The 24,310-nt window shown below is 41.5% G+C and overlaps 1 protein-coding gene across 6 annotated transcripts in view; it reads right to left on the bottom strand.

Moving 5' to 3' along the window:
* Nucleotides 1–7,263: 7,263 nt before the first annotated feature.
* Nucleotides 7,264–24,310, bottom strand: part of SMARCD3 (SWI/SNF related, matrix associated, actin dependent regulator of chromatin, subfamily d, member 3) — a 77,591-nt gene continuing 60,544 nt past the window's right edge. For all 6 annotated transcript variants that reach the window (XM_068177055.1, XM_068177060.1, XM_068177045.1 and 3 more), the window contains 8 exons: nt 23,863–23,958; nt 23,267–23,368; nt 21,575–21,736; nt 17,117–17,214; nt 12,466–12,601; nt 10,273–10,395; nt 8,914–9,015; nt 7,264–8,816 (listed from right to left, as the gene is read on the bottom strand). In XM_068177055.1, coding sequence (XP_068033156.1) covers nt 8,763–8,816; nt 8,914–9,015; nt 10,273–10,395; nt 12,466–12,601; nt 17,117–17,214; nt 21,575–21,736; nt 23,267–23,368; nt 23,863–23,958 — 873 coding nt within the window. In that variant the 3' untranslated portion in view covers nt 7,264–8,762. The remainder of the gene's footprint in view (nt 8,817–8,913; nt 9,016–10,272; nt 10,396–12,465; nt 12,602–17,116; nt 17,215–21,574; nt 21,737–23,266; nt 23,369–23,862; nt 23,959–24,310) is intronic.

The following is a 24,310-nucleotide window of genomic DNA, read 5'->3' as shown; positions in this document are numbered from 1 at the left end:
ACCTTAAAAAAGCCCTTTCTTCAAACGATCTTTAAATATTTACATATTTTCATAATTTTATTCACATTTGCATTTAGAGTGTATATTGACGTATTATATTAAAAAGATGTAATCTATATAATAATGCAACAAGATAGATAAATTATTATTTCTATTTTACGTCATCTATACGCCCATACATATATTTACTTACTTTTTAATTTTTATATAGATCTTAACGTATGTATGATGTATTTCTATACATAGACTTCTAGCTTTATTTTATAATTTTTGTAATAAAAACCCTGCCTACTACCAAATTAAATGAAACAAATTTATGTTCAACTATATTTGAATATTTCAATATTTATGGTTTTGATATTTACGTTTATAAGAGCTTGTATATTATATTACAATAAATTTTATATATACAATAAATACAAAATATTTTGTATTTAGACATAAAATATATTTGGATTATACTGTGTTATTATGAGACATACACAGTATTATATGTATTGTATTGATTTCTATGATTTTGGGGTTTTTTTGTACTTTATATTTCTATATATCTACACATATTAATGATACATTTTATGTTGATATTTTATATGGATTTAGTTTATAGCTACCATCTATGTTTACATGTATTTACACAAACATATAAAACACTCTCTATCAAACATTATAACATCTTGTGGTAAGAGATTATTTATGTTACATGTTCTCTTGATATGTATTCTCTTTGTATTTAAAACTGGAATTTTATATTCCCATTTTTATATTTCTGGATTTGTTTTCTTTCATTATAGTTATAATTTTGCATTTAAAATCCAATTCCTGAAACTAAAATGCCAATACAAACAGCATCCAATTCCCACCAATGCCGTCCAAAAATGCTAGAACGGCTCCACCGGCCAACCAACTACCAGCAAAAAAACCCCACACTACACTCTTTTCGCTAACAATTCTTATCACATCACACGAATGAAACAAAAATTTGTTCAAGCTCTATAGAAACCCACACAGCAAATCACAAAGACCACCAAAAAGAAGAAAAAAAAAAAACAAAAAACAAACCAAACCCAACTAACATACTAAACTCCAAACCCTACAGCAGACCCTGAACGTTACTAAAACCCAAAAATAGAACCAAAACTCTACCTCTACGCTAACTCATAAAGAGAACCCAATACTCTATAAAATTAACTAAAAAAACCCACCAAACTCATTACCGATATAAAAAAATCTAAACCACAGAGAAACAAACAAATCACCACCCAAATAAAATAACTGCCTTAAAAAAATCTAGCATATAAATACCCATGTTCCCAAAAATAAAACGAATAAAAAACTGCAACCAATTAGATCAAACTACAAAAAAACAAAAAAAAAACCAAAAACCCAACAACTTAAATTAACAACAGCAAAAGTATTCCTAACTCAATAAACCCATAACGCCTCAAACCATCAAAACCAAAATACTACCTAGAAATAAACACGAAGCCAAAAGATAAGTGTAACCATAAACAATATCTCCCAAATTCTCTGCAACAATAAAACATACACGACAATCAAAAAACCAAATGAATAAAACCTCTATAATACACTAAACAATAATGCAATCATCAATATTATAAAAACCTCACTAATGAACTACAGGACACTACCTCAAACCCACCAAAACAAACACTACAGCCTCTACGGCAAAAAAAGTCACCACAACCGAATTAAAAACCTACCCTCTACTTCATGCTACGACCCATAAAAACCACTGTAAACCTTAAAAAATATAATTTTAAATTATAATTTTTATCCAACCAACCAACCAACCAACCAAACAAAAAAAAAAAACCCAACCAAAATCCCACAAAAAAAAAAAAAAAAAAAAAAATCCAACAACAAAGCTCAATCGAAAAAACCCCTTGTCATCAGCACCTGAACCAAGAACCATGACATTCGAGAAGTACACCGTGTCCATTAGCATACACCTACTACGAACCAAACGAAACGATACAATCAATTCCTAAAAACCACCTCAAAACCGCCCCATCAAGGAACTTGGGAACATTGAAAGCCGCGCTCCCGGCACGAAAGCGGCTCCTCCGGCAGGCAGAGGCGGCGCCGCGCCGGGAGACCCCCGCCCGCTGCCCCCTCTGCCCGGCGGGGCCGGCACCGGGCCCGGGGCGCCCCGGCGGCGCCCGAGCCCCGCGCCCGGAGCGGACGGAGCGGCCGGCACCGGCCGGCACCGGCGCAGCGCCGCGCCGCCTCTCCCGCCCGCCGGCCCGGCAAAGCTCCCCTCGGCTCCGCACGCCTCGCAGCGGCGCGGCTCTGGCGGTCCCGCGGCAGCCCGGCCGCGCCAAACTCCCCTTCCCCCTCAGCAGCTCCCCGGGCCATGCCAGCAGCGCCCGCCACAGAACCTTTGGTGCCGGCCCAGGGGCAGAAGAAGCGCCCTCCAAGGCAGCGGCACACCCCGATTTCAACCCTTCAAACGCTGCGAGAGCTGCAGCTTCCTTCAGTTCAACCCCCGAAACCGACGCCACACTCAGGTGCTCGCCTCACTTCATCGAGGGCAAATAAATGTGTTCTCCCCTTCCATTTCGTCCCCTAGAAGAGCAGAAAAGAAGGGGCTTTCCTCAAATGAAATCCCTCAGATTGTGGGAATCTTTAAAATCAGAGGGTTTGGGGAAAGCTGCAAAAAAAAGGCAGGCCTCACAAACAGCACAACTGCGGGTAGAGCTAAGCACTAGACATCAGATTTGTCAGCAGACAAATTATACAAGAAGTAGCAGTTAACTACAACTAGAGCAATGGTCTGTGTATTAACGCCCCTCTAGAACAACTCCCTAAGCTACAGAAAAGTACATCTAGCGAGACACTAGGAAGTTCTAAGCTTGAGAATGGAGCCCCGTGCATTGTGTTTTAAGGCTTACAAGCAGGTATTGCACTCGAAATAAGCGAGCACTGTTTTAAAAAGCATTCATTTAAATGTGAGAAGCCTGCAAGCTCTACCTCCAGCCCCAGCACTGCCCCACCTGCTCAGATGCTGCTCCCCTCCGCTGCGCTGCCCCTCGCCCCGGGGCCGGGGCGGGACAAAGTGCAGGTTTTGTTTACCCGGAGAGGCTCCGCCGGCCGGCCCCAGTCCCGCAGCGCCTCTCCGGCTTCGTGCAGCCCCCGCCGCCCGCTCCCACCCGGCTCCTCGGGGCCGCCCCTCGCAGGGGCTTTTCCCGGGAGCCGCCGTTCTCCGCTCATCTTCAACCTCGCTGCAGCCACAGCAATTCCCGCCCTCCTCCCCTGGCACCGCAACCCTCGCCCGTCACTGCCGCAGCCGGGACCCGCGCCCGGCGCTCCCGAGCCGCGCTCGCAGCCCCGCGCGGCCCCGCCGGGGTTACCGAACGGCCCCCCGGGGTTACCGAACGGCCCCCCGGGGTTACCGAACGGCCCCCCGGGGTTACCGAACCGCCCCGCCGGGGCTACCGCGCCCGGCGCTCCCGAGCCGCTCCCGCGGGGCAGTGGAAGTGCCCACGCGGGCGTCACTGCGGAGCCGGCGGTGCCGAGCGCCGAGCCCCTCTCAGCCCTCACACGGGTAGTGCAAAGGTTTAGGACATTGAGGGCATTGAGGGAGCAAATGCCAGACCAGAATAAATCATAAACAAGTTGCAAGACTTCTTCCAAGTTTCTCTCCATTTTACATGGAGGTCCATGATTTTCCCACTTCCTTCTGGAAAAAAGAAATTATTCCTCAGCTGGGGAGCGGTCCCAGTCCAGTCCGAGCACGTGAGGAAAAACATCTGTTCCCTGTGTGCCAGAAAAAGCCTTTCTAGGTCAAAGAACTGAAAAAGACTTGGCGTAGTGCATTTTTTTTCCCTGGAGTAAGAGCACCCACCTGGAATAAGGCAGGCACATCTTGTCAAGACACACTGCACTCTCTTCTCCAAACACAATCCTGGTCTCGTTGCAAACTGCCTGTGCCGTGTGGTTTTCTCCAGGAGAAATTAAGGAATTTCTCCTGACAGTTTGGAAATTATGTTGTCACAAATGAAAGAAAGAAGAAATATTCCCAGTAAGAGCCTTTGGGACCTTCTGGGCTGAAATTGGAAGGGGACATTCATTCTCTGCAAGTGCAAATACACAACAACCTCCAACACAAAGCAAAGATGTCAAGTGAGGTCTGAAAGCATCAGTTTGACAAGCCTCGTTGTCATTCTTTTTTTCAGTGACTTTTGCAATCAAACTCTAAAGCTGACAACCTCAACTGTCCCCGTGCTCCATCCAGCCACTCCGGAACAAAACAATATTCCCTGTCAAATCGACAATGGACAGGGGGCAGAAGTTTCCTCTTCAGAAGCTCCTGGCCCGATGTGGAACTACAATGACATATTACACATAGTAGAAGAAACTCCATTTAATTTTTTTATTTAAGCAGAAGCTAAGGAGAAGTGCTAGAGAAGTGGTATCCACCTATTTGCTACCACAGTGGAGATGGTGACTCTCTAATTCCTACACCACCTCTCAGCATCCTAGCCTTAGCTCTAGGCTGTCCAGAAGAGCAGCCAGATCTCTCCAATGGAAAAGATTTCTCACTTATTGAGTATGGAATAGGCTGAAGGTGGAATCTAGTGAAAAAAGGAATTCACAAGAAAGACCTAAGGCGAAACAGTTCTCACCTTTATCAAATCCCATTAAAACCTGTAAATGTTTGCATGTCTTTGTGTGCATTCACAAGTGAAGAGAAATCCAAACACTAGAGTTCATTAGCAGGAGCAGAAAGAAACCAAGGTACCGGTCTTCATCAGGACACATAAGATTAGTGCACGAGATACAAAGAAACAAAGTATTTATTGTTAAAAGCTCTTTGATGAATCACTCGGCATCATACAATGGATATGGCGGCTACAGAGTAGAGGGAATCTCTCCCTTCCCCCTATTCTTTATACATGTATTTGCTCACTCTCACAAACCCACTGTTGTGTTTTTTAAATGGAGTTCCTCTCTTCAGTGAGTTTGGAAAAGATGTTTATAATACAGGATCTGGCAGAACAGACACATCCTATTAAACAACAGAGCAGTTACAGAAAGGAGACCGCTTTCTTGAGGAAAAAAGAGCCTTCTTTCCCTCCTTATCTCTTTGCATTGCCTTAAGAGTTCTCCACATGAAACCAGACCAACAACCCCCAAACACCTCATTAGCATTTTGGCAAAATTAGGAGCCCTAGGATATGCACCAATATTGATTTAAATACTAACGTTTTCACCTGGCTTCCACAGGGGAAGTTCTAAACAATGTGGTGCAAAAAACCTGCCAGCCAAGATGATGATGTCTGCACTACAGCTACCAACCCTGCTATGTCGAACAACTGAATCCCTGCTGGTAACACTGAAAATGCTTTGACAGCGTGTCTCAAAATTATTTGCAAAACTTTTGGTTCTGTCCTTGCCCCCCACTTCCTAGGCTACACACTGAGACTGTCTTTCCCACAAGAGACACGGTGCATGTCCACATACACATACGTACACAGAATGCACAGACTCACGTGGGCTGTGCTATTTCCAAGAGTAATTTGCACATTATCTTGTGCTGTGTCTTTCTGGTGCTTGTTATACTCTGCTCCATTTTTTAATTTCCTTTCCCACTGTTGTATTCTGCTCTTTATTCCACAACTGAACATTTGCTTCCCCTTCAATCTCTAAGAAACATTTGATCTGATTCCTGCCTCATGGCCAACAAGCCAGAAGACTAAAAAAACCTGTTTCTAACCTGCCACGTCAACACTTCTGCTCCAAGATACATTTCCCTCCTACTGGTACGCCAGAATTCCACCAAACTCTTTCCTAGTTTAATGCTATATTTTCTAACAATTTATATTATCATCTATACACAAGTTACTTCTATGCACAGAATGGGTTTTTTGCAGTATGCATAGATTTGTATTGTATGCTGGCAACTGAAGACCCCAAAATATCTTCTTGTCATCTTTTATTACCTGCCTGTTCTGTGCCACTACCTTTCATTTTCAATGCTCAAGCAACACTTGGTCTGGTTGCTTCCAGTATTGCTCCATCTTCAAATAAAGTTTTCTTTGTTTCGCAAACAAGCAAGCTCTTAGTTGCACCTATGGAACAAAGGACAACATTTTTCTCTCTCTGATTCAGTGAAAGACCTGAACAGCTCCTGAACACAGGAAAAAGGCATCAGACTCTCAAATCCCAGTTTAACCAAAGGAAAGACACCTGACAGCTAGTCCTAAGACTCACTGGTAGTGAGCAGTCTTTTTTTATAGAAATACAAGAATTTAGATGCTGGACTGGTATCTTCAGTGCCATCTTCAGTGGCTGATTCATGCACACACCCATTTCGGTACAACACTGCTGCTTGACAGAGTTTCAGCTTTCAGTGATGCAGTTGTGAACACTGGCACCAACACCACATTAGTTTTGTTAATTTGCTCTGAAAGAGACTTGCAACCAGATCCATCCAATAAATTCTACAGAGGCTCTAAAACCAAGCTGGACTCCAGTATGTTGTCAGCTGTGGCAAATGGCTGGTATTGCTCTCAAATATCTTGCCACTTCAGTGGGAAGGCTCTCAAACCCCAGAATTTCCTGGCAGACATTCTGCAGGCTATCTCAGTCCCGTGCCTTTCTCATATCCTTGGTATTTTTCTCTGCATTTCTTATCCCTGCAGACTGAGCATATCCCTGAATGTAGCTGCTCTGTTTGCCACATACAGACAAGAGTTTTATCCACCGAGCAGCATGCACACAATGGACACAGCAGCATAACAAATATGGAAGCAGAGTAGCAGATGACCCCCACTGTTTTGTTCTCGTAATGCTTGCTTGTAGTCCAATTAGCGGAGTCCTAAATTAAGTAACGTTTCAAGTCCATCACTGTGGCAGCCTCACAGTCCCTCAGTATAACCAGTTTAAGACTGCAGGATTTCACATTTTACTGTGAAAAGTGGGGTTAACACAAAAAGGAAAAATGCCAAGTCAAGCCATTCCCAGTAAAAGGCCTCAGACCATGAAGTACTGCCATACTTTTTTCTCACACCAACAGGTTTTGTGGGAGAGTACTGCCATCACATACATTCAATCAAAAGTAAATTTTCCAAGACATCTCTGCACACAATGGATGGACTAAAAGCTATGGCACTATTAATGTGAAAACAAAGATATTAAATAAAGGGGTAAAGAGAAGAATATCTCTTCTGTGACTGAAGAGAAGAAACTTTTAAGTCAAACTAAGAGAGAAATTGGCAAAGACAGCAGAAAACACGACACTAGAGAAAAAATGCATTTATTCAGAAGAGCTGCCTTCCTTCCATACCACATGTGAATTTGATTCTCTTTCCAAGGAAGTGTACGAAAGGAGGTGAAAAGGAGTAAACTAGAAGAGGATCTTGAGTGCCACATCAAATGGACAGTTACATTTTGGCAGCTGCTTTTTGGAGTAGAAATTATATTGGGCCTTTATTACAGCTCATCTGTGCACTACAAAAAATGAGGAGGGGAAGGATTTAAGGAAGATGTCCCTGCTTCCAAGAAATTGTTCTGTAAATTCCCATTATCTGAATTTGTCATACATTTACAAAGAAGATGATTTCCAAGGAATATGTTCTCTGTGCTATTTAAGGCTGATAGTGCTTTACAACTCAACAGCATCCAAAATAACTAGCATGTATCATGTATGGGAGAGCTAAATAGTTCATAGTAAGAGGCAGTTCACCTGTGACCAAAATGTGAGACCTATCCAGGGACTCTGTTAACATCTTGAAGTAAAGAAAAAACGACCATGTGACATTAAGTTAAGATTCTTGGATTCTACACCAAGAATTAGGAAGTTATTTTCAGTGATGAACCCTACAGGCACACAGAGAAACATTTAAATAATCTGGTATTTTACATATATACTTATTGTTAATATCTGCTGTGTTAAAGGCAGGCATCAGCAAAGCACCATGACATTCTTTTAGTTTTCTCAGAATGCCTCATTGCTCTCATCAATGCTAATACCACTGATATTAAGGATGCATAAGAAGCTCTTATCCCAGGAATGATTCTCTTTCTTTCAGTACAGTGTACAGATCATACCCATCTAGTGAGATGTGATTCAATCTACCTTTCACTGCCAGGACAAGGGGAAGAGAAATTATTTGCATCTGCAGAAGAGATGGCCTGACTATATGTCTTTCTTCCAGACGGGCTCTACATTCCAGGATGCAAATGCTCCTAGTTTGTTCTTTCAGATGGTGAGATAGCTTCTTGCATTGGTCCAGCTGAAATAAAAACTCTATTCAGGAATATAAAGCATTCCACAGCTATAAGAAAGACTATCTTTTCTAATTCCAGATAAGTTACTGTTTGAGATTCTTGGGTACCATAGGGTAAGATTTCATTTATTTCTCCAAATCTGTAGTCTCCTAGAACACCTATCTCAACCTCCGCCATCGGTGCCACCATGATTCTAAGCATAGCCCATTAGGATTTGCTGTGTAGTGTTTAACTTTCCACTAAAACTTAACAATGTGCGTTGATGAGTGAACCTTTAGTCTTCTTTCACACTGACACTTGTATGGTGCTGTCTCTGGCTTGGAACGGTTTGACACCTGTTCTGGGCACAATTTTCAAGGGTCACTCTAAAGCTGGTGTTCTGACTGGTGTGTTGACGGCACATTCTCATCCAGTCAGGAAGCAGGTCCATGTGTAACAGTGAGCTAAGTAACACTGAGAAGTCCACTGGTTTGGCGGTCATGATGCCAATGGAATTTTGTGAGCAGTATTTATGTGTTACGCACTCCCAAAGATTGTTCCAATTCCTGTCGGCGCTGCTGGATCTGAAAGAAAAAGACACACTGTACAGTTTAGCAGATTAAATTGCTCAGTGGCAAGTGATGCATTTATAAGTCAGCAGTGTGGATATTTCTTTCATACCTTGCAGTAGAAATATCTGCTCACAGCTTCTTGAGACCATGGCTCGTGATAAAATTCAGCTCTGCGTTCTTCCTCCGGGTTTCCAACCACATCAGTCATCACCTGTGACAAAAATAAAACCATTTTTCACCATAGCTTTTCTACTACATAGAGAAATGTTCAGATTTACCCAGAGTGAAAATTTATCCACATTACACATAAAAATAGAACTGTTCTCAAAGCCCAAAGCAAATGGACAATGTGTGCTTACTGCCAAAACAGGATCATAGAACGATCAAAATGTTTGTGTTGGAAGGGACCTTTAAGCTCCTCTCATTCCACCCCCCTTCCACCCCTCCTCCACACCTTCCACTAGATCAGGTGCTCCAAGCCCTGTCCAATCTGCCTCCAGGGACAGGGCAGCAGGGGGTTGGAGCCATTCTACGAAAAATAGAATTCTGATGACTATGTCTCCAGCATCACATAATCACAGGAAATATAGTTATTGGCATATTATGCAAAGCAGTGTTATGGAATCTGATGCCAGCAGGGCAGAACCTTAATAGAAAAGGCTCTTATGGGACTAGTTCTCAGTCAGGGAAAACTCTGAACAACTATTCCAAGTATATAGCTAGAGAAGCTCCATTGCACCTCTGTTTCTAAGTTCCTCAAGTCAAAGTCTGCTTTATTTAAACATGCTTTCAGATGCCTGTCCCCTTTGAATACAATATAAATAATAATAACCATAATCTTAAGAGTAGAATTTGGGAAGACTATTTAGTTAACAATAGGCATTTATATAAGAAAGACACAATGATTTTATTAAAATAATTAAATGGATTCAATAATACAACTGATTTTGAAGCATGTCAGTTAAAGACAGAAAATGTGAAACCATGAGGAACAAATTACTAATTTTTGCTGTCAAACAACTGAAGTTCTTTACATTTGATTTCTTGCATATCTCAAAGATAAGCTCAAGGACAGCTGGTAAGATTAAACCATAAACCAACACCCAAATTGTGTTCTCATACTATAGGATGCTCCTGCTACAGCTTTGAATTTACAGCATAGATCAACAAAGCCCTGCATTTTGAACTTACTGTCTGGCCACAAATTGACCTACCACTCCCATGAAACACCACTGTTCCACTGGAACTGGAATACAACCTAAACTACCTTTCCCCACCCAAAACTATCTTTCCTTTCCTAAACTATCTTTCCTATCTACTCTGGGATTGCAGTAGTCCACTCATTGTCTGCCTTCCACCAATCATCCATCCTAGATGTTTGGCTATACACTCTATGAACATTTAGATAAAATTCTTCCATTCTGGTTCCACTAAGATTTTTCAATGGATTTTTCAAATCTTAGCTCACCTTAAGATCCCTACTTTGGGACCGGAGAAGGTCTTGGATGTATCCTTTGGGATCCTTGGAGAAACTCAGCATAAAATCACGTTGTATTTTTAGCTGATTTATGGATTCAATTGTCTCATGAATCTGGCAGAAAAAAAAACCAAAGCAGATATTCTTTAATTTCTCCCATGCTCCAGTGACCATCAGGTCAGCTCCAATACTGTCTTTGTACTCCTGGTAATGTACAAAGGTGACAATTCTACACCACAGACTTGTGCAGCCCTTCCTAGGGCTTTTTCAGTTCAAAAAGCAGCAACTTAACTGCAATCCTGCCACTACATTTTGGTCTCACTTGTACTTCTGCAATACAAGTATGTACAGGATTCTCCTTTACTTCCTGCACTGAACTCCTGCATGGCATGCAGAACTAAGCCATGTCACTGCACAATGTAATAATTTCCTGTGTAGAATCACTCTGCTTGCCAAGACTGGGATCTTTGAGAAAAGGTGCTACATAAATAAGTAGTTAAGCAGTGCCCAGTGCAAGAAAACAGTTATTCCCCTGGTTAACAACGTGATCTTCAATATCCTACTGTAATCCTTAAAAACTCCAGCAGTTTCCTGATCAGGTCCACGTCAAATGAATACCCATGACTTCTAGATTTTTAAGAGAAAGCCTGTAAAAGTCACGATGTATGCAAAAAGAAGAGCGTGAACAATGAGAAATCATGAGTATGGAAGGTTTATAGAAATTTAATCATATCTTTAGAAATACTATGGCAAAAATATTAACTAGTGGGGAAGAATGAAGACTGAAGAGGAGTCAAGGTCCTATAATGGATAGTCATCAAGTATGAACAGGAGGACAGCTCATGAATCATTTGCACATAGACACATGCAAAAGCAAACTTTTGCTGCCCTGTCCCTCTAACATTCTAATTTGAAATAGTAAACCTATCTTGTTTAGTTTCATGTATTCATCTCTTTTGACAAAACAGCTAAGGTGACCAAGCACGTGTGAGAAAATTATCATCCCTTGACCTGGTTATGCCATCAAGGCCACTAGTGTAGCTACTACATGGTACGTTAAGAGAAGAGAGCTGCTGTCAACTTAAAATCATTCCTTCTTTGGGAAAACACTGTAGCTGTGCGGAGCGAATGCCATTGGTGTGTGCCGAATTCCCAAGAGGGGACTCCATGGCAGCACAGCAATGCGATGCACAGAGGGTAACAGCAGCAGCCCATGCCCATTCACCCAGCAGTGACTTCAGTAACTTCACTGATCACAGCTTGCCCTGTGCTGTAGCAAATACTCAAAAAAGAGGTGACACAGACAGGGGAAAAGGTGAGCGGGACTGGAAACAGAATAACCCCATGCATGCTGCTTGCGAGCTTATATAGGCTGGGAAGCAACTGACTGAGCAGCTGAAAAGGACCGTCCTCAAGAGCCATGACAGCAAAGACACTGCAACAATTACCAGAATCAATTGCACTGCTGGTGCCCAGACCCCCTTTAAAACTGCATGAAGACCAGAGTTTAACACATTTGTTTGTATTAGCAGTAAACAAAGAGAACCTGGGCCTTGCTCTGAGAAGGCATTTTTGTTTATCCCTTGCTGATCCAAATCAGCCATTGGCACATGCCAGAACTGACTAACAGCCCCTAGGACATTAATCCCTAAAAAAGCCTGCAAAACCCACCACTGCCTTAAGACAGATATTATTATTTGAAGTGCACATGATCCTCTTCCACTATCACTTAGAACTGCCAAAGTGGTCCAAGTGATTTTCCTGCCATGCATGTTCCGGATCTCCACCTAACGCAGAGAGCCATTCCGCAGTTATGAATACAAACCCCACACCTGATATGAGATTCTCCTAGCTTTGGCTTAGCAATTTAGCAAGATATCATGACCTCTCAATAAAAAGTGAATCATACAGTTCAGGTGGTTCTCAAGCATGAGGGGACTCAGTATACTACCTGTGAAACTCTATCATCTCAACAACCATGTCAGGCCTTGGATCAAATCCTAAGTGGGAATGCCATTCACCCTGATGTATTCCCACTGCATTTGGCTTATTCATCCCTTGAAAGCACATGCCCTTAACAAGTCCCTGTCTCACAATATTACTGTCTGACACATGACACCAAACACATGTCAAGCTATACAATGAGTACAGGTACCATGGGATACTTTACTCTTGAGCTAATACCTTGTTATCCAATGCTGTTATCTCCTGTTGGTTAGCTGTTGAGAGAAGAAAACTACTCATCTGGCCCTTTAATGGGTCTTCAACTTCTACATCTATGTCATAACAAGCCGTCTTCTTCTGATCGTTGGGGTCAACACTATGGAGAGTATAACACAAGATCATGAGAACTGCCATAATGAATCAGAATTAATTTCCAACAGCCCAGAATTCACTCTTCAATAAAGCCTGTTGCAGATGCTGTGAAAAAAATGTAAGAACACGGTATCTTTATATATTTTCCAATTCTAGTATATTCTCTCATCTTTTTTCAGCCAGATTTCAAAGACTTTTGAGCTGAAGCTTTTGCCCAGACCATCAAATTCAATTTCTAACATCCTCCTGAGACCTGTTACACTAAATACCAGTATCATTCTTTGGCTTGTCCTGTCCTAAATTTATCTTTAATTTGCCAACTTTTAGACTTAACATTTACTTTATTGTTAGACTAAAGCTTCTTAACAAGAAAACAGTCTTCAGCGCAGTAGTTGGTAAATCAGACTTCAGTCACTGTCACTTGCAATATAAAAATGCTAGCTTCTCAACCCTACCTGTCAAATGTGTGGGTTGTGTGCATCTGCAGTAGGTAGCAAAAAAAAAAAATTGCTCAGGATGTAATTGAGCTTGACTGACTTGGGGGAACAGAAGAACTTCCATGGATGGAATTGCATTACGAGTGTTGTAAGCAGGTGGAGGAAGGTGATTCTTCTCTATTCTCAAGACCGATGAGGACGCCTCTAGTACTGAGTTCATTGCTGGGCTCCCCGGTGCAAGAGAGATCTATGGAGCTACTGGAGAGAATTTTGCAAAGGTCCATGAAAATGATGAAGGCATTAAAGCACCTCACAGCTGAGGAAAAGCTGAGAGGTCTGAGACTATTCAGCCTAGAAAACAGAAGGCTGGTGGGGAGGGAACTTAGCAAAACCTGAAGGGAAGGTCTAAAGAAGATAGAGCCAGGATCTTTTCAGTGGTACCCAGTGACAGGACAAGAGCAGGTGGTGCAAACTGAAACACAGGAGGCTCCTTCTGAACACCAGGAAACATGTTTTTACTGTAAGGGTGACTAAGCAATAGCACAAGTTGCAGTAAGACCCTCAAAGCCCATCTGCCTTTTCCCCAGCCCAGAGAGTCCCATGTTGGAGACCCTCCAAAGCTATCTGGGCACGGCTGTGGCTAACCTGCTATAGGTGGCTCTGCTTGAGCAGGGGAGGGCATTTGACCAGATGATTTCCAGAGGTCCCTTCCAACCTCAAACATTCTGAGAATCTGTGATCCTGTAGCCACCAGAAAGAAGATGAGCAGCAGAAGGAAAGCTAGAGAAAAACCCAGGTCTGGGTCTGGTTCTGCCGCTCATGTCGAAAGCCACAGAGAAGGCTCCACGTTGTCTTTGGCTCCATTGCTCCTAGCTGAATCCTGTCCTCGGGCCTCCCAGAGTCCCGAGCCCAAGTCAGGCAGGGCAGCAGGGCTGTGCAGAGGGAGCCTGACAGGCTGCAGAAACGGGACGGCACTTCCGCGCGGTAAAGTTCAGCACAGGAAAAGCTCTGCTCCTGGCAGAGAATCACACCGTGCAGGGGGACAGGTGGGCATCGGTGGGGTAGAAAACAGGTTGGCAGGAGAGGGCTTGGGCGCCCCTGAGGGACAGACAACAGTGCAGAAGGAGTCTGAGGGGTAAGGCAGCCATAGCAAAGGTCAGCTGCAAAAGGGGCTCTATTAGCACAGGTTTTGCCATCAAGCCCAGGAAAGAGGCTCTTGCTTGCTAATCCACGCTGGTGCAACTGGATCTGGACTGGTGGGCACAGGACCACAGAGATGGGACACCCTGGAGCAAGGCCCGCAGAGGCTCAGTAGGATGTTGGGGGCTGGAGCACAGACCTGCCAGGAGAAGCTGCAAGAGCTATAAGGAATTGGTTTCTAGAAAATCATGACAGTAGTCAAAAAGGGGGATGCCAGAGATAGCCTGTTTATACTAGAAGAATATTGGAGAGCTATGCTTTGCAGTCTGCTTGTGTTCTTTAATAGTGAGGAAGATGTCTCGCTTCTTTGCAGAAACAGAAATCCCACAGAGGTTATTCTTTTACCTCTGATTCCAGGTGTGTCAGCTGCAATTAGGAGTACAACTGAAGAAAATCTCCACTTCTAGCTTGAGCTCAGGTGAGATTTGACTTCTATCAGCATCTCTACTTTGTCTACTTCAACCCCATTGCACTGTTTCTTCTTTTTCTTGAAAAAGGAAGGTTGTTGGTGCCCAGAGAGTGATTCTACAATACTATTATAATTTCTAGAATGAGTTTAGAATACTTCACATTTCTATCCCTGTGCATATCCTCTAAAACTAGAATGAATAATTGTGATCTACTTGATCTTCCTGTAAAAGGCAGGCCTGAGGTTTTATCTGAATTATGAACACATACATTTACAATCACTTGTGATGAAAAATTCCCTGTAGTAGTATGCTGGTTTTGGCTGGGATAGAGTTAATTTTCTCCATAGTAGCTGATATGGGACTGTTTTGTGAATTTGTGCTGGAAACGGTTGGCCACACAGAGGTATTTTCGTTATTGCTGATCGTTGCTTGCAGCTCGTTGAGACCTTTTCAGCAACTCACACCTCCCGTCAGCGAGGAGGCTGGGGTGCACAAGGAGCTGGGAAGCGACACAGCTGGGACAGCTCACCCCAGCTGACTAAGGGGATATTCCAAACCATGTGGTGCCATACTGAGCAGTAAACTGGGGCAGGTGTTCACTGCTCAGGGTCTTACTGGGCATCAGTCAGTTGGTGGTGAGCAATAGTTTTCATCTGTACCGCTCATAGTGTTGGATTTTGTTCATCATCATCATCATCATTATACTGTCTTTCTCTCCCTTTTACCTTTTCAACGCTTCCCCCTGCCCTGCTGGAGAGAGAATGATGGATGGATTAAGATTGGATTAAACCAGGACAGGCTGAAGATCGGATTAAACCAGGACAGGCAGCTGGCATACTGTTTCAGTGGATGATTACATTCACTCTAAAAAACTGAATGCAGAGTGACAGGGCAGAGCATTTGTGAGACCCTGTTTTAAGCTTGGCTGGACTAGGCCCTTAAGTATCCTGGATAGACTTTGACCTGATCTGAGTTTGGATGGGGGAGCTCTCAATGACGACCAGTAATTCCTTCTATTCTGTGACTTTATGACTCTAAAAATTACTTACTTTCTTTAAATTCAGGGAGAAGACTTCCAGGTTTATTTTAGCTTAGCCCAACACTGTAAAGACTTCACTGTAAAAGTACTACCTGTTCGCAGGAAATGAGTTCTTCCTTTGTCCACACCGTTACGTCAGTACCATTTAAGATTGTCAGGTGCTGTGTGGTGCACACAGAGTATCAGAGAATGCTGCTAGACACAAAGCTGTAGCTTTGTGACACACACCTGTTCTTTAGGTGGTACCTGACAAAAACCACTTTCTCCAGTACCTTTTTGCCTTCTCTCTGTCCCAGAAACATAATCATCAGCTCCTTGTCATTTTTCTCTAAGCCATAACTATCTATCTCTGAGGAGCTCAGCTTTTTTGTGGTCCATCAGACAGGTCACTGCATTGTGCCCAATGACAGTACGTACACAGCTCTCGATCTGCACGGCCACCAAGCTGCTTTTTCATTACTCTGTTTGATACATTCAAATGAATCAAAAAGCAAACTTCATTTCCATAGCCTATGTAATATTTAAACTTCTTATCACATATGTTACAAATTTAAAAAAAAGAGCCCAATTTTAAGCAAATTCAGAAACATCTGCTTAAAAATATATTCTATATATTCTGTAGGAAATCAAATCAGTAACCTAAGTAATAATAATTTTTAAACATCCAGAATCAGAGTTTTGACCCTGACCACAAAGAAACTTGGAAAGGATTGAAATATCTGAACAGTAAAGTTGCAACTCCCAGAAAAGTCTCTTTATCTCCCTCCTCCATGTACACTGCTGTCACTTAAATAAGGCACATGCTGGAAGAGCCCAAGAGAGCTGAAAGTTGTGTTCATCTGCTATGCCAGGAAGACATCTGTTTCGAAAAGGATATGAGAGCTCAGTGTCTTGGTCACAATGACCTCCTCTGAATCCAGGCATCCTTTGCTGTTAATCTCTGGAGATCTCCTGACTCCTTGGCATTCTCAGGATAAGACTAACAGTCAAGGAGCTGACCCAATCCCAACGAAGCATGCATGGACTGGCCCTGCATTTGAAATCGCAATGCTGTTGTACATTTTACATAATATATCAGTGATTAGAATGATTGCCCATGATACACAATACCTCATTTCAATTTCTTTTTTATCTCTTTTTGTGGGTTCAAACTTTCATTCCTCTCTCCTTAGGAAAAAGCCCAACTAATGGTATTCTAGTAAATATAAAAGCTGTTTTTCATACTCCTAGAAAATTGGTGCTGTGCTAGTGAAAATAATTCAGAATTATACAAACTAGAATGACATATAGAACGAACATACAACGAAGTCCAAGGTATTCATCTGGAAGTTATAAAAACTGGATTTTGGTCCCTACAGCGACTGCAGCTCTTTCTGTACTTTATCTAGTGAGTGTTTTGCACAGGACAGTGCTGAGCTGACCAACCAGCTTACCTGATGATGTGGTTTATCACTATCGGGTCTGGCGGCAGCAGTAGGTTAGTGAGTCTCTGAGGAATTTCAGAAAACTTCAGCCGTGGACAGTCAAAGATCTGGAACACAATAAACAACAAATTTTGTTTGTCCAAAGCCTATCTTGCAGCTAAGTGAGAAAGTAAGGAATCCACAGCTCACAAGGAACTGAGGCAATTACAGAAGGTGTTTTTGAAAGCTGTAATTCAGGTTCCTTGCACAGATTAAAATTTTGGTTGCTTCTGTCCCTGCACTTTTATCTGGGCTTCCAGACATATCCATCAGGCCATGATAATTTCAGGTGTCTTACTTTTGGTTTAGCTGCTGGAGGGAAGAGGACCCTCCAATGGGACATGAGGATCAACGGTATCAATGATGGGAGAGAAGCAAATACTCCATCTCTTACTGAGGGTTTACAGCAGCATATTGTAAAGAAAATGACTGAATTTTTTTACCGGAGAAAACACAAAAACAGTTTGCATTTTTCCCCCCAAGGAATGTTTGCTGCAATATTTTGTGCTAAAGAAAAAGACAAGAAAACATTTCTGAATTTTAAAACCATTTGCAATTTGTGAGTTTTTCAGGATTACGGAAAAAATAAAGTCAATGTGATATTATTTATTTTTAACCAAAGCCTGAACAGTCTCTTGGGAGGGATCCACCTGTTTCCAAACAACAGCTTATGATAACTTTCTCTTTACTATGGTCCTGAAGCTAAATAGAATCATAGACTCATAGAATATCCTGGGTGGGAAGGGACTGACAAGGGTCATTGAGTTCAGCTCCTGGCTCTGCGCAGGACAAGCCCGGAAATCACACAATGAATTAATGAATTTTTGCTGAATTCAGGAAAAAAAAATTCTGGAAAGGGTTAAAAGCTGTAGAATTTGGAAATTTTCTGTGAGCAATGGCAGTGCACTGACATGAATATAGAAATAACACTCTTTACACTTTGAGTTTTCAGAAATATAATTATTACAGCCTTTGTTTCCTACTGTGATTTTTAATGCTCTGAACAGGCAACAGACTTTTCTCTAAAGATACTCCATTTAAGCTGACCTTAAAAAAACATATATAAAAAACTATAAATTAACACTTGCCTTAAAATGTGCTCTTATGTGGAGGCAATTTGTAAAAATGTTGAGGCCTATGCAAATGCCTCTTAGGGAAACTATTTTCACCTGACAGTAGAAATACACTGCTCATAGTATTGTATCTATAAACAGAAACAACCTTTGCAGCTCCAGAGACAAAGGATGCAGGCAGGGTTGAAAATAAAGGACTCTCAGGTTGTAGAATAGACATAAAATAGACATCTGGGGTTCCTCACATAGAGTATCTTTTGAAATTCACAGTTTTCACACGTGAGTGAATTTGGCGGCAGAAATACCTAGAAGCCAGCTCTAGGAATCATTTGCAAGGTTCTATTGCTTTTAAAATACCTTTGAACCTTTTTTCTTGCTTTTGCTTGTAACACAAGCAAAAAAAAAACAAAAAAAGAAAGAAAAAAAAAAAAAGCAATGGATTTCAAATCTCCCTGCTAACGTAAACATCGTTTTTAAACAGAAAAGGATCTGTCTTCACCAACTCTAAAAGCTGTGTTGGACTTGCCTGTATCCAGGAATTTAGCCAGCTAGTTTCTGAAGAACAAGGAAGTAACAAAACTTCCTGAGTCTGCAGTTCACTCCTTATTTGAGTCCTGAATTCTGACACTTGATAGAGATGACTGAGGAATTCCCACCCAAAATCTCTCCACACCAAGCTCCATGCCATCTGCTCTCATCACTGGCTCAACACTCATGTCAAACTCCTAACATGGATGTGTGCCTGAGCGACGAGAGCTTTAAGAAGGGAAAAGAGATCAAGGGCACACGTTAGTGAGAGGAGGATGGGCGACTGGAAACTGTGGCTGGGTGGAATTTTCCTAAAGCTTCTCACATTCCTGCCTAACTGGAGTTAGTGGTCTAAACTAAGTTAGGCTCTGAAAGCCTCTCTGGCTACTGTGATCCTGGTGGGTCAGGTAACTCAGTCAGTGGTAATTTTTTAGTCTGTACTGTCTTGTGCCCTTAGACATAAGCAGAATACAGCAGCGCGGGATTCAGAAAAACTGGCACACCAAGTGAGAAGAGCAGTATCTCAAGGGGAATGCCAGAGTCACTGGTGCATTGCGTACTGCTCCCCTGAATGATACACACACTTCCAGCCAGGACAACACTTTTCTTTCCAGGAGTTATGTGGCTAAAACTATAGAATCTACAGAAATATTATCAGACTGGAAGGCATTATTAACCCAATTCCTTTGCCCTCTGTCTCTCAACCTGAGAGTATCAGAGTGAAAAACAAAAAAAAAAAAACTCATCATGAAATATTTCATTTAGTGTATGGGGATTCAGATTCCTAAGTAGTAGTGTCAGTTTTGAAAGCAAGATCACCTAATTAGGACAATTTTGCCAGAGACCTAAGGAAAACAAACACTCAAAACAATACCATTTATAATTTAAATCAGTGCAAGCACTGAATTCTTATGAAACTATTCCAGATTAGCCAGCTCTTGCAGGGTGTGAGATTCAGTCTTCTAGAAAAGCAATCAGCTACTTCCCAACTCTCTCATTTAACTCATCTTCTGAGGATGAGAAGACAATTATCAGGTGTCATAGTATTCCTGCAGAGTTCTAAGACAAAGGAGACCTAAGAGCAAATAAGTCTCTAATGAGATGCATGAGAAGACAGCTTCAACAACTTCTTATTCTAACAAAGTTCTTAAACTGAAAGTTAAAATAAATAAAATTGATAAGGCTCTCCTGCTTACTAAAAATAAGATATGTACATCTGTACAGGGCCACACAAAGGATCTGTTACAAATCTACCATACTATCCTGCGCTTGGTAGTGGCCAAAAGTGGATACTAAAGGAAAAATGTAAGAACAGGAGAAACATATACTGGTTCTTTCCCAAAAAAATCTCCCAGCTTCCACAGCTTTACATTTAAAACAGCCCAAGATTTTTCATCCATTGGTTTGTCACTTTTGGAACCTATATACACTTTATACCTATATACACTAATACACTTTAGCATTTGCAAGGTTCTATTGCAAGGAGTTTTGAAGTTTAAATATGGTTGAGTCCTTTTGTTTGATTTCAATTTGCTACTTGCCAGTTTTAGTTGATGGATTGTAATTATTGACCAAAATATAAAAAAACTACTCCTTTTTCACCTTTTTCTTTCTGCTCATGATTTTTCAAATGTTTTTCATCTCCCTTTTCCCATTTCCTCTTTGGGCTGGCAGAAACAAAACTCAGTCTACATTTGCTATAGATAAATAAAGAACGGAAATCAAATAATCTGATCAAGAGAACAAACAGAATTGTCACTTAGCCAAAAATTCTTATGTGGTTTTAATATGGAGTTTTCACTATTTGTGAAAAAGACTGCATGCTGTAATTCTCAAAAAAACCAAAACCCAAAAAAACAAGAGAATGACTATATAATCCTGACCACTTTGGTTCTATATCCCTAAAAATACCCACAAATCTCACAATTATTCTGTTATGTTTTGTAGTCGCAAATGTGCAGAGATATCTTTAAATTTACTGCAAGCATTGGCTACTTTGAACTGCTGTAGGGCAAATTACTAACAGAAAATAAAAAAATAAAGAGAAAACTGGGATACAAGTTTCACCACAACACTTACTTTCATTGCTTGCTAAAACATTATTCATTCATTGTAATTGCCAATACTTTCCTTACACAGAAGTATTTCACAAACCCTACTTTCCATTACTTTCAAAGTAAGTCATGTACACCTGAAAAACAAAGCCAGGTAAGACAGTGATAGCTCAGTTAACATTAACTTTCAAAAAAACCCCATAATCATATTTACAGGAAGGGTGGAGATGTTTTTATGTGGACGCCTTGGTTAAGTCTAGAGGTCATTGTGCAAGACAAAAAGTCTTAACATGTTACTTTCAAAATATCATGCAGATCATTAAGGGTATTTCATTATCTGAAGAAGATTTAAGAAAAAACAGCTTTTGTAATTGTATCTTCCATGTCTTCTTCCTTCATAAACAGGGAAAGAGAAGGGAAGAAAACAGATCTACATATGATGTGACAATCAGAATCAGCAGATTATTTCTTAGCATAAAATGATACAATGGAGGAAAAAAACCCATCAAATCAATACAGAAGTCCTCCTTCCTGGAAAGACAACAACTTTTGTGGAAGTGCTGAACCACCACATGTAGGGGGTTTTGACAACACTGGCACATGGAGAGAGTGTTAATGATATTAGTTGTAGTGGCTGCTGAAAGCCATTCAGTACTGAAGATACCACAAATCATCAAGGGAAAATAAAAATCAGTCATTTTCATTCATCCCGAATTTGTGGATGGATGTTAGAGTTTGCTTCTAAAGAGCTACTGTGTCCAAAAAAGAGTTACCTGCTGGAAGTACTTGTCGCAGTTAATGTACTCCTTATCGTGGGAGTCTTGCAGCTTGTTGGTTTTGATGTACTGCCAGAGAGCCTGGATGATGGCCGAGCGCGTCTGCGTGTGGATTCCCAGCAGACGGGCTAGCCGCGGGTCCAGCTTGAACTGGGGAGGCTGGAACAGAAAGCCAAGGAGGTGGCAGTACAGAGGAAAGCAGACAGATACGCAAGGATGAAGTTTCAGTTTTAATTCTCGGGGGACTCGGCTCCTGAGGAGATGTATCCCATTCAGTGGCAGAGATTGCAAAAATACAAGTTTGTATTTTTGTGTCCCACCACTGGTGCTCTGGAAGAAGGACCTTGTACCCGTGCTGTGCACACAGACTACCTGTAGCACATGCTTCAAATAATAAAAACTTGCACAAAGACTCAGGAAGAATTTTCCCTTTCAACACTGATGCAAAATTTGACTTTTGGGAAGGAGAGAAGAAAAAGAACAGCCCTTCCTCTCAACTACTGGAAGTTAACCACAGAGAGAGAGAGAAGGAAGGCAGGATGATGCTTCCACAGCTGCTAATAACTGCTGTCTCATGTCAACACACTGTCTTGGAACTCTGGTCAGGCATGAACATTCTGGTGCACACCAAAAAATTTACCCAACCACAACCAGCCAATGGATTTTATTTCTTTTCCTTATCTCAGTGATACAATTCAACTTCCCTGTTCTCCATCTCTTGCAACATAAACTCCTTGGATAATTTGGAATTAGATGCTTCTTCAAGTGTGTACTCATACTCAGGATTAGTATTCACCACATTATTAAGCAAGGATTACTCTGATGGGTGGTGGGTCACCCAAAGCTAGCTTTATAAAAAATCAGGACCTAAGAACAAAAGAACATCTATTTTAAAGCATAAATTTATAATAATGGTGAGCATAACAAAGATCATTATATTGTCTTAATAGCAAAAATTCTCGCTGCTTGTATCAGTATTTCAGTTAGCCCATATGCTCCCTAAAATTAATAAAATTTTCTCTCTGTTAACATAAAATGGAGTGTCTATATCCTGAATAGATGCTATTTGCCTGGAGTCAAAAGAAGGTGGCAGAGAACAAGTACTTAAAGTTACACCATCAAAATGAATCTGAACCTGAACTGTCACTGAAAAAGGGGATCCCATCTACTCGCAGCAGTGGAGTTTAACAGTTAACAGTTTCCTTAAGACAGCAACATTTCTTCCAGGAACAGTTTCAGTCAGATTAGTGAGCTCCACAACTGCAGTATCCATCGTTTGTGCCAAGGTAAGGCTGCCACAGCTATACAGCTAGCTCAGGCATCCCTAGTAAAAGGTTCTTCTCTGATTTTTTTTTAAAGAACTACACACATAACTTGCATACAACTCATCTGACTATTCTCTAAGAAGCTAGAGGAGGAAATGCATATTTTTTCTGCAGATGGGCAATAAAAATACTAATTAACATAATGCCAAGACCAATATTTTGCTAGACTAAATTAGAAACTCACTTGATTTGTCCCCTTTAAATTTTAAATAATCCGTCCATTTCGTATCATTCTAACTTCAATGGACCGTGTGACACTGCAAGTACAAGTATATTGGGTTTTGAGGTGTGTGACAAGACGAATTTGCGCTGTTGCACTAGGTCCCAGTGGCTGTATGTTCCAGGCTAAAAGCAGTGCACTGACCTGGTAGTCCAACATGAGGAGTAATGTGCATCGCACGCTGACATCCCCAGGTCTCTTCACCTGGAAGCCATCCGTTTCCTGGGTTGTGGGAGTTCTGTGCCACTAACAAAGGGAAAAGCAAAATTGTTGGTCTTTTTTTCACTGATGTCCATGGAGGTGCATCTTGAGCAGTATACCATACCAGAATCAGACAAGTGCAAGCTTTCTGAAGATCTGGCAATCTAAAAAAGAAACCAGACAACAACAAAACCAAACCACAACACCTCCCCCCCCCACCCCCAGTCATTTCAATTCAGCTTTAGTGCAGAATCTACTCTGCTGTTAACATACTTTACTTGTTAGGAGAAACGTGCACAATATTTTCATCTTTTCATACATTCTGTTCTAAGATGTGCACTGCAGCACTAAATCATCTATGTTTTCAGAGGAGATTCCTTTAGCAAACATTCTTAAGGATAATGGAATTTTGCAAACTTTGAAAATACTTTAAATGAGATCATGAATGCAAAGTCCCTTAAACAAGGGAGGCAACAGGCGCCAGGTGTTTATGTGTGCCAGGAAATGGTATGTACACAAAGGGTGCACAGCCTTCTCACCTCCACAAGATGATTGTCAGGTCCATAAAGATCTTTGTCCAGTTCAATAACCAAACTCTTAAAAAAAGATGAAAACTTCCGTTTCTGTTTGCTGAGCTGTACAAGCAGAAGAACCAGACATGTATAAGGCCGCATTTATTAGTTTGTGTCCTAGACTTCTCAGTCTGTCTTGAACATTAAATCCCATGTAAACCACAAGTGTGATCAATCTAATTGAGTTTTCCCTCTGACAAAAACAGGGTAAGATGCAAAAATCTCTACAGTAGTGGAACAGTGCACATTTTAGGGAAGATTTCCTTGACTCTTAATGTTATTGAAAAGGATTGGCCTGTAAGGTGAACATGGCATCCATGAGAAAATTTTCATGGCCATTCTCTGGACCTTTCTCAGGACTGGAGCACCTCTCCTGTGAGGACAGGCTGAGAGAGCTGGGGTTCAGCCCAGAGAA

This window comes from Anomalospiza imberbis, chromosome 1 (assembly GCF_031753505.1).
Source record: "Anomalospiza imberbis isolate Cuckoo-Finch-1a 21T00152 chromosome 1, ASM3175350v1, whole genome shotgun sequence".
NCBI classification, from domain to species: domain Eukaryota; kingdom Metazoa; phylum Chordata; class Aves; order Passeriformes; family Viduidae; genus Anomalospiza; species Anomalospiza imberbis.
Note: the sequence above shows the minus strand (reverse complement) of the source record. Positions and strands in the feature narration are given on the sequence as shown.